Consider the following 11,631-nt stretch of genomic DNA (forward strand, 5'->3'; position numbering starts at 1 on the left):
GCCCGCGCGGGGCCCGCGGGTAAGGGGGGCGGGGGGGTTCGTTCGGGACCCTTGAGGAGCCCGCGGGGGGGGCGCAGGGTGCAAGGGGCTGCCCCCATATGGCTGCCAGGGCAGGAGGAAGGTTCTGCCCCCTCTGTGTGGTGCCCCGCTGCAGGGCCCGGGCCAGGAGCTGGGGGTGGCGGAGGTCGGATCCCCAGCCCAGGCCTATGATGGTATGGGGCGAGTGCGAGGGCAGCCTGTCAAACTGGTGCCAAGCCCCCTCTGTCGCTCTGTCTCTCTCAGTTCACGTGGAGCCGGATGTGGGAAGAGCATGGATATGGGTAACCAACACCCTGCCATCAGACGGCTCCAGGAGATCCAGAAGGAAGTCAAGGACCTGGAGCAGCAGGTGACGGCCTTCAGTGGCTTGTCCGCAGACCGGGAGTACAAGAAGCTGGAGCGGGCCCTGACCAGGCAGCTGTTTGAGATCGATTCTGTGGACACGGAGGGCCGAGGGGACGTCCAGCAAGCCCGCAAGCGGGCGGCCCAGGAAACGGAGAGGCTGCTGAAGGAGCTGGAGCAAAATGCCAACCACCCGCACAGGCTGGAGATCGAGGCCATCTACAAGGAGGCTCAGTCCCTCGTGGAACGGGAAATCACCCCTTTCTATAAAGGAGCCAACTGCATCAGCGATGAGTTTGAAGAGGGTCTTCAGGACATCATCCTGAGGCTCACTCAGGTGAAAACCGGAGGGAAAGTCTCCTTGCGGAAGGCGAGGTACCGCACAGTGACAAAAGTGTGCATGGTTCAGGAGATCATAGAAAGCTGCGTCAAGCAGCAGCCTTCCCTGCCGCTGTCGGACAACGTGCATCCTTCCGTTTCCAAAATTAACTCTGTCCTGTGTGATGTGAACAAAGCTAGAGGGACGCTTATTGCGCTTCTAATGGGAGTAAATAATAACGAAACCTGCAGGCACTTAGCATGCGTGCTTACCGGCCTGATGGCTGATCTGGATGCTTTGGAAGTTTGTGGCCGCACAGAAATAAGAAATTACAGAAAGGAAGTGGTGGAAGAGATCAATAAGTTACAGAAATACCTGGATTTGGAAGAGGAAGCTGACACAACTTCAGCTTATGACTTGGCCCAAAATCAGTCCATTCTGAAAATAGAAGAGATCCGCAAAAAAATGAAAGAAGTTCATTCTGTATTTTTAAGAGTGGAAAGTGCTTCTGACTTGTATTTGGGATCTAAGGCAGAATTGCAAGGATTAATCATGTGCTTGGATGAAGTGAGTCCAGGAAAGAATCCATGTATCAGAGAAGCCAGGAGAAGAGCAGTGATCGAAGTGCAAACTCTTATAACATACATTGATTTAAAAGAAGCATTAGAAAAAAGGCGAATGCACAGTGATCAAGTTAATGCTGAACATCACTCCCACAAAGCAGTCTGGAGCGTGCTTGGAAGTCTTTCTCAGATTCAGCAGGAGGTGCTGTCATTTGATGGAAACCGAGCTGATAAGAACTACATGAGACTGGAAGAGCTTCTCACGAAGCAGCTGTTAGCCCTTGATGCTGTTGACCCTCAAGGAGATGAACGCTGTAAGGCTGCCAGAAAGCAGGCAGTTAAGCTTGCCCAGAATATTCTTTACTATCTAGACATGAAAACAGATGAGTGGGAGTACTGAAACAGCCACGGTCCCCGTGAGATATTGCTTTCTCTTTTTTTGCACTTTATATAAACTGATAGTCCCATGAGCAGCAGATAATTAAAGTTTGTGTTGTTTTAATATTTGCTCAAGTTGCAGAGACTGCATAAATAGTTGGCTTGACAGCTATCCCACGCTTTCACTCACTTGCCATGGCAACTGTCCGCCTACCCTTAACCATTCAGTTTTCATCACTGCCATATGTAGATGATGATTTCTTGCGTTGCTGAGTGATGATCAGAGTGTCTTATGTTGGGTCAAGCTTTTTTTTTTTTAAGAAACGTAATACAAAAGTTAGGGGCTGCAGACTTCTCAAAGAGGCAGGGGATTCCTTAAAGTAAATTACTGGGAAAAGTACCAAAGGAAGACAGGGAACTAAAACTATTGCCCAAATTCAAGGTTAAATCTAGCAACTGTATAGCAGCATGGACATACTTTTAATGTGCTGTTCCAATCAGAAGGATTAAATGCAAAAAAAAAGTATGTTGGTTTTTCTTTTGTGCTTGATTTTATTCCAACTATTTCATTCTACAGTGTTTGGTGTCATTTCATAACAGTATTACAAGACAACTTGCAAATTAACATTTACATACATAACGCCCAGCTGGTTAGTATTATAAGAAAATGGACGGACCTAGGGAAAAGTTCCTCCTATTCTGGTTCTCATTTTGTTTTAAAGTAATTATGATATTTTAAAGAACAGAAAAAAATTATAGCAGGCACTGAGTGGAGAAAAGTGAGATCTATAGGGTTTTATACTGCCATCCATAAAGCCTGGACTGGATCTTGTGCAAGTGCCATTTAGATCCTTTCTGATCCTGTTCTTGAGTGTGGATGTGATAAATCTTCTCATCAATCTATGAGCATGGAAACCATTTTTACTATTGCTTGTGGATACATCTGATTTAACCTTGTAAAACTAGGTAGTTACAACGTTGTCTGTGCTTTTATACCCAAGTTACAGATCTCATAGTGGTCAAATGTAACTTCAGATGCTAACACTCAAAAGACTTGTAGTGTAATGTCTCTTCTCTTAATTCACTGGTTACTGGTTTGGTTCTTCAGCTCTTTAAATAAAACTGATTATGCTGCTTTCTGCAGTACCCTTTTCTTCTGGCCCTGGGAACTAATTAGCCAGCACAAATCATGTTTCCACTGTAGCAAATGTTTGGTGGCGCACAGACAGCTGCATTAAATGGCCTTAATGGATCAAAATATGTTTAAATATATCCCTCATCTGAATAACTCCTTTACAGACCTGTCACTTGTAAATCAAACTTAAAAAGATTATTTCACAGATTCACAGAAGTTTGCAGCATTTTAACAAGTGCAACCCATTTCAGTTATTAATTCAATTTTTTTTAACTAATTTGAGGCCAAAGTACTTTCTGTGAGAGACAAGTGCCTTTCTAATTTCACCTGAAGTTAATACCAATGTAGGAACTATTAATTTATTGTCAGTATGACACATCTACACCAGCAGGATTATCCAATGTATTATTCCGCTAACCCATATCAAATTAATACAAGGTGACTGCCATGATTTAATGGGTTAGAGGGGACTTTGACTCTGCTTCAGGAGTTCCGAGTTCCGTTTGCAAACCAAATTATAATGTGTGAAGGATTGGGACCATTGGCAAATCTTTCTATTCCTCAGATTGTACGAAGGGGACGACCCTGTCTTTACTTCATCTTTACCTCATCTTTACTTGCTGAATTTTGCCAATGATGTCTTTAAACATCACCTGGCAAAGAAAATGCATGGAAGGTTTGTTTATTTTTTTAAATAGCTATAGTAGATTGTAATATGTTAGATGCCGGAGGTTTCTGCCTATATTTTACACTTATAGAGGGCTATTCCTGTAGCTTTCCCTCCCTTGTTTGAAAAAAAAATTGCTTCAGCCATGTGACACTGTAGTTTCAGTCTATTTTTGTATTATTGGCAAAAAGGAATGGTGATTAGTGGTATTTAACATCTGAATTATTTTGCTTATGTTTAGAAAGGACATTTCAGTTTCCTGCCTACTTGAATTGTAGTCTCCAATGAGTATTTGCAACTTTCATGAGATGTAACATTTTTATTGTGCTAGATCGTGTTTGATTCTTTAATCCAGACATTTTTGATACTGTCAAGTTTTCAGTTTTACAGCTATTGTTTACCAGCTTGGTTTTATCATTCATATTCCTCTTAGTTCTGTACACATTTTCACATTTCTGAATCGCTTGTGTAGCAATGTATAATAGAAGTTTCTATTTGTTTCTATTGTGAAATCAGTAGCACCTTGATGGGTTTAAGAATGAGTAGCTAAATAAGGTTTCAGTAACAACATTTTGTGTGAACTTTGGTTTTTTCATCTTTTGACAGTCATCTAGTCAGTGCAGCATTTAAAACTTGTGGTGAGATCCCTCTCTGGTACATTATTAGTAATTTGTTTCTGCATGGATGAAAATAGTAAACTAAATAAGCTAAACCAAAAAAGTATGGTGCATGATTTTTAAGGAATCCTGTTTCTGTGCTGAAGAATGTAATTTATCTTTGTTTTGTATGCAAAATGGCTTGAGTACACAAATGCTTTTTTTCTTTCCATTCTTGGGGACTGAAATTTAATTATCCAGCAAAATGTAAAAGGACCAACTCACAAAAGGCTGCATTTCATAATTAAATGGAACTTAATGGCTTTTGTGTGCTATGCCTTTACATAGTAGCAAAAGAAATGTGTTAATGTGTGTTTTGAGAAAGTCATTAAATCATGATAGTTGCTTGCTTTTGTATTGATTTATGAGTGAGTTTGAATTGAAGCACCTTATTTTCAACTTGGTAACACTAACCTTTTTGCTCCTTTGTCAGTGTGGAGAGGGGTATCAGGTTGATTTATGCTCTTTTGTTTTCTTTAAGTAGGGTTTCTATTTTTTTAACTTAATGGAAATGTGTGTAACTAATGAATGTACATGATCTTCTATAAAATGTCTATCTCGGTTTGTCTGTATACATATGGTTACATTAGAGTGTAAAAGGTTAACAATTGTTTGGTTATCCCTAATTAATAATAAACTATTTTATTGCCTTGTACAAGCTGTTTATTTATGTGTGCCACCATATTGCACCTTTCTCTTTCTTAACTAATGTTCAAAATACATTTTATCAGGGTATAATTAATTTTCCTGCCAGGAAACTCAGAACTTGTTTAAGGTAGAAAGAGGCAAGTTTCTGCATTATTTTCAAATTTATATTCCTAAAATACAGCAGTAAAGAAAACTACATTTCAAAAGGCCAGGTGTGGGAGTTCTAACATCTCCTCTTGGGCTAACTTTTGCTGCTTTGATCTGCTTTATACTCATATTTTCATTAGAATATCTAAACATGGTCTCGCCCTTTTTATTTTACTGCCTTGGTGCACATTTTTTGAGACTTACTTTGATGCACAATTTGGATAATGACTAGCTCTTAAGGCCCCTCTATACATGCAGGTAAAGACACAATGGGATCTAATGCATGAGCCACAGTTACACCTCCTGCTATGCCACGCGTGCATGGTAAGAGGCATGATTGTGGGATGGCACATAAGATCCCATTACACCTTATTTTCAGTGCAGAGGAGCCCAATCGGACTTTCTCTGCACCAAGTAGGAACCAAGGTCCTACAGCTGAGCGCTCCTTCAGTTGAGGAGCTCCCCGCCATGGAGGTGTTCTGTGCACCTCTGCAGCTGGAAGATGCAGCTGCTTTGATCTTTCAGCCCTGGGGGTACCTGAAACCCCCAGGGCTGGGCCATCATGGCTACTGCAATCTTCCAGCCCCAGGGTTTTTGTGCACTTTCAAGGCTGGGAGATTAGAAGTATCCCAAGGCTGCCCGCCACTGGGAAGCATGCTCCTAGGACCCAGCATCCACAGCTGTGGGACTCTGGGTCTGGGGAGCTGCTGGGACTCAGAGTTGAAGGCTGCTGGGCCTCAGCTGTGAGACTCCCAGCCCTGGCTGGGCATGGTGCACATCTGAAAATTAAATCTTAATAGCAACCAGCTAGAAAGTTAGTGCATATTTATAGCTGGTTGGAGTATAGCTGGGTTACCTCAGGGTAACTGTACAAATAAAACATTAATTGCATGATACCTGTAATGTGTAAGAGGGGGGCCTCAGACTCGTCCTGATGGAATGGAATGGGTCTTTCCCCAATGGTGTCTGTGAAAAATTCAATAAAGCATGTATCCAAATTGAGAAATAATACTGAAGCTGTTACATATGTATCTCAATGTTATGCTTCCATCTCAGATACCATATTTAGTTCTAATTGGTTTATTCAAAAAGACAAAACCAAGGGATGGAGGGGAGGGGAAGAGGGAGGTGGAAATGTGTGGTGAAAATTAATAATAACATACAAAGATTGTTATTACAGGTTTGAAGTATTGTTGTCAGATGTTGAGAGGCAAGAGGCAGGGTCTTTCTGTAAAATCTTTCATTGAGCCAACTGCTTCATTTGGAGTTGGACAAGCTTTCAGCATCAAATACCCTTCCTCAAATGATCCAAAGGTTGTCCAATGGCTCTTCCCAGCTATAAGGTAGATCCAATAAAAGATATCACAAGATTTTTTATAGAATGAGAATGGATAGCTTAGCAAAAGGAGGATAATAGAAGCATATGCATAAAGTAAATAGAGAAAATAAATCGGGCACTGTTAGTTTTAAATAATACAAAACAAAGGCTCATCCAAGGCTGAGAGCCTCTGCTGTGCCATGGGGCAGCGTGTTCTGGGACAATCCCCTGCTACACTACATGTAACAAGAACATCTGTGGTTAGTTAACTGCATATACAGTACTTTCATTCTTCAAGCTGCAAGGTAATTGTTAGCTGAGGAGTGTCAGGTAGAAATATTTCCTCTGAGAAGACTATTTCACAATATCCATGCTCTTCCTCTGAAGCATCTGGTAGTAGACGTCCTTAGAAAAAGAATTGTGGATCACTAGCTGGATCCACTAATTCTGAAGTTTCCTTATTTGTCTGTAAGCTCTTATAGGAAACAGCCTTAGAAAGATCCATCCTTAGTAACAGAAAATTTACATGGCACTTCTGAACTGGACCATTTCTCCACATTCAGTGGTGTTAGGCCAGCTTGTGAGACAGAGGAACTCCTTATGAAACCTGGATTTCAGGAAACTAATCAGAAATCGTCTCATGAGGAAGCAGTATAACAACTCAGGGCCTTGTCCTTGATAAAGTCCTGCCTACTTTAGCTCTCAAAATGTACCAGGTATTCAACAAATGTAAATGAATTCCATACCTAGATTTCTTATGAAAAGTAGCACTAGTTGCGCCAGAAATATGCAGTGGAGCATCTCTTACACATCCACCAAAGAGACCAACAAAATCAGTTGTTTAGGTGCTCTAATAAAATAGTCCTGTGAAGTATTGCATCCCATCAATTCCAATGGGAGCTGAGGGCAGTCAGTACTTTACAGGTAACAGCATCTTGTAGTTCGGCATTGATTCATCCTGACTGGCATCTATAGAAAACTCCTGTTCATGGCAGATAAAGGATTTTGAAAAAAGGATGCAGATGGTGTGGCATATCGTCACATATAATGCAATACATTTTTCTCCACTTAAAGAGAAACTAGAAGGTTTACTAATATGCTAGGGAGCTAGCACTATATTACTCAGTTTACAAACAAATATAATTAGTGGAATGCATGCTAATTTGCCAGATTAATATATTAAGTTTAAAAAAACACAAACTAGGCAAAAAAGTATCAAAAAGTCAGAAAGATATTGTGTGATTAGTCCCATGTTCAATATAGGTAAATTTATGTCTCTTATTCAGATTCATAAAAAAAAATCTAGCCCTCTTGAGCATTTTGACAGTGCCTCCAATACTTCACTGCCAGTCATTTCTACATGTTAAGGTAATATTACCACAACCTAGTTAAAGTTTTTAGCTAGAGCCAAAACAGTTTTCAGGGCTGTGAAATAGCACAGAGAGATTACCAGGGATGGCTAACAGACATCAAAACAGCAGAGGAAAAGATAGTTTGAATAGTGGAACATCAAGACCAATAAAAGGATAGAGGGTGGATAGAGATTAGCAGAAATTAGGGAGATGATGATGAGACATGAGGTTAACTGATTCTTTCAACACTGCCTGAAGAGAAATACTGCAGCTCCTCCCAGGCAGTTGGTTTTGAAGTTCAGATAGAGCAGAAATCAAAGTGGGGTGCAACTGCACCCCATGGATCTACTGCTGCTCCCTTTGATATTAGTGGGATTTGGATAGACCCTGCATATCTCACAAAATTGTACTGCAACCACATGTAAGTAGACTAAAAAGCTTTTAGGGCTAAAAGAAATCCTCTATTCCAGTAGTTCTCAACATTTTTTGACTTGAAGCACCCCTCAGAAAATGCCAGCTCTTAATTTTCACTCATCTTTTTACTACAGAAAAATAATAGAGCAATTCTTTTGTTGCAAAGAACTCAAAGGCCACCGCAGGGCAGAATGTTTTTAACACTAGGGAGTCTTACTTGAAATCATGGTATATCTTGTGAATCATGCTTGCACACCTAACAGTGCTGCCATTGTGTGGCAGTCCATGGCACTCTTGAAAGGATCTCAAGGCATCCCAGGATGCTATGGCACCTTGGCTGAGACTAACTATTCTGACATCCTGCTAAATGCAGGCTATAGGAGAGCAGCTTCTAAACTAGGGGTTGCAACCCCCAGTTAGGTCATAGCCCTTTAAGTGGTGTCATGAACCTCACAGAAATTCAGTTGTGAAACCTGGGCATGCACTGCTAGTGGAGTGTGAGCCCATAAAGTCTGGGAACTGCTGCCATAAGACTTTCCTGCTTCAAATCCCAAAGCTATCAGTGTGTTACAGCATGAATTTTAGGAAAACGTCCAGTCTTGATTTCAATAGTGCCTATGATGGAGAATCCACCATAACCAGGGTTAAGTACTTCAAAAGCATTGCTCAGAACAGGCATGGTCCTGAGGGCAAGGTCTATTATAGGGTAGAAGGGTGTTTATGCTGAGATGATGGTTCCTTGATAGACAGCAAAACTATACACAAATCCTTTAAAAAATCTACAGATTCATTCTCAGCCTCAATAAAAAGTTAAATTGATCTTTTTAATTTTAATAAATAAATACAGGTGCATGGGCACACTCATCTATGTGAAGACTGTACTTTGAATAGAGTTGTGGCAAATCAGATAAATCATCTTTTTAAAAAGGTCTATAGTTATGCAATTCTTTATGCAGGTTCTTTTGGTGAGAGAGTCATCAAAGTTCCCCAGCCTCTGCTCAGACTCAGCACTTTGGAATAGTCACTTTTCCTTTGCGTCAGGGGAAGAGACAAGTAATTGACCCTTTCACTGCTACAGCATCTATTAAATTTCTGACGTCCTGTAATTTGTCTCCAAGTTTTGTTACCTCCCTTTAATTCAGTTTATGTCATAAACCATTTAATTTTTTATTCTAGCCCATCTTGTTCTTTTGATGCATAGACTGTTATTATTTCTCTTTATGGTACTATTTCCATTGCCTCATAAATACCTGAACCCTTTCATAGTCGCAGAGAAAACATCATGTCTTAGCTTTAGGAAAGGGTAAGCAATCATGGCTGGAACTCAGATAATGAAAGGTATGCACGCTTCAGGCAAAGGTAAAGAAAATTGGGCAGCAGTGCATGTTAATGATATGATAGACTGGAAAGATATAAGAAGAGATAGCATGGACACAGCTGTCAAAATCTTAATGGGAATGACATAAGAAGTTCTATTAGTGTAGTGCCAAGAATCACCTATGGACCCCCAGGGTCTGATTTGGATAAAAAGAGAGATCATTCTAGTATTAAAGGGTGGACACTATATAGAGAGAGACTTCAGATAAATGGTTGCCTGTGAATGCAACGACTGAACGTTGTGCTCTAAGGGGCCTCTTCCAGCCATATGTGCTTAAAAATATATCGAGAATTATATCAACATGGAAGACATTAGCTTCCCAGATACAGATTTGAGAACAAATGTTACTAATGATGGTAGGGCCCACATATTCCTAGATATGATAGTCAATGCATTTCTTCACCAGATAGGCATAGAAATAGCTAGATATAATGCTTTTTTACATTCAGCTTTGATAAGAAGAGGAGCAGTACAAGTTGGTTCAGTGTAAATCAAATATAAGGATAAACAAAAACAGGTTTGTAAGTAACAGCAAGTTAAACTAGGATCTGTTTTGGAAACTAGTTCGTGAAGTCAACTAGACTTGAGCAGGTCTGGAACTTTTTTAAGTCAAAGATCAAGAGCTTTCTGAAATGTTATCCAAAGCAAGGACAAAATCACATAAAGAAGGTGCTCTAGAGTTAATTGGATGACTAACTCTTTCAAGAGGACTTTAGGAACACTCAGAGAGCCTAAAGAGAATGGAAAAGGCCTGATCAGCGAAGAAAGCTCAGAGATCAGGAAGTATAAGAATAAAGTTCAGGGCTCCAGTAAAAGGATAGTTTAGAGAGCCATCTCAGTACTCGATGAGGCTTTAGAACAAATTGTGAAATTTGAAATTTTGGAAGATTTTGCCAGGTTAACCTGAAATCTTTAATAACTAATTTCATAGGCAAAGGAAATGCAGTAGATTGAATTTACCTGGACTTCTCTAAAGCATTTCATTCAGAATTATTAGTTAAACTGGAGAATATGGGATATAAACAGAGTATTATAAGGTGAGTAAGGAACTGCCTCCTGCATGGATATAGCAGGTTGTGTTGAAATGAGAAACATCAGGCTGGAGGGAAGTTAATAATGCAGTTCCTCAGGGATCAATGTTGGGACTGGTCTCATTTAATATTTTAATTAGCAACTGTGCCACTAAAAGTGTATTAATGGAATATGCTAATGATGCAAATTTACAATGTATTATCAATACAGGGGGAGATTGGAATAGTATATAGAAGGAAATGGGTGACCTTGAAGGATGCAGTAATAAATATGGGATGAGATTTAACAGCACAAAACTGCAAGGTCATGCACTTGAGGAATAGGAGTGGGAAATTCTGCTCTATGCTGGAAATTCATCAGCTGGAAAATAAGAGAAAGGGAGATAGATCAAGGTGTACCAGCTAATCACAGAATGACTATGACCCAACAAAATGATGCAGCCACAAATATCAGATGAAGTCTTTCCACTAGAGAGAGACAATTATTATTCCCACTACTCTTTATTCCATCAGCCAAGTCATTGGTAAAATAGTGAATAATGCTGGGCCCAGGAGAGATCCCTGACAGCTCAAAATGACATATATTTCCCTAAATTCATTCTGAGAAATGACACAACTGTTTTAGTTGAATCTTCCTCCAGAAATGTAGCTTGAAGCCAAGATCCAACCTAGAAGTTTTCAGCCGACATGTTCAAGTTTGGCAAAGTTATAAACAACTAAGAACAACATCTTAAAATAGAAACCATTGGACAGCCTTAACTACAGGCAACATTACCAGCTCTCCTGCAGTACTTTGATGCTACATACGTTCTTCAGATATGCCTCCCCTTTGGGCACAGCTTTGGGGCTGGACTTATATTTGCTGGATTTTGAGTAGCATACAGTCACATCCCCATTCCACATTTTCCTGACACGTGGATGATTGGCAAGTTGAACTTTATGGTTTATTACTATTTGTCGCCACTGCTGGTTCTGACAAGCTCTTTAGCTTTTCTATATCATGTCATGTGGCCTTCATCACAGCTTCACTTAGGTTTTGCTTCATCCTCCACATCAGTGCAAATACTATTTCGTTACATACATATACAATTATACTTACTCATTTTCTGGGGGACTGACTTGGAGTACTTTTGTTGTCTCATCTAACAGAACTGTACAGCTCTATCTAAGCCTCTTAACAGATACAGTAACAGCAGCGAAGCAATTTATTGATTCTAGCAGAGGTTTACAAAATTTGCAGAAAT

The 11,631-nt window shown here is 40.1% G+C and overlaps 1 protein-coding gene across 1 annotated transcript; it reads left to right on the forward strand.

The window, feature by feature from the left end:
* Positions 1 to 133: 133 nt before the first annotated feature.
* On the forward strand, positions 134 to 4,754 carry BAG5 (BCL2 associated athanogene 5). Its single transcript, XM_019518509.1, has one exon. The coding sequence runs from the start codon at positions 215 to 217 to the stop codon at positions 1,661 to 1,663; it is 1,449 nt and encodes a 482-aa protein (XP_019374054.1). The 5' UTR covers positions 134 to 214; the 3' UTR covers positions 1,664 to 4,754.
* Positions 4,755 to 11,631: the final 6,877 nt, after the last annotated feature.

Source organism: Gavialis gangeticus, unplaced genomic scaffold, assembly GCF_001723915.1.
Source record: "Gavialis gangeticus isolate Ggan-Ray unplaced genomic scaffold, GavGan_comp1, whole genome shotgun sequence".
Taxonomy (NCBI): domain Eukaryota; kingdom Metazoa; phylum Chordata; order Crocodylia; family Gavialidae; genus Gavialis; species Gavialis gangeticus.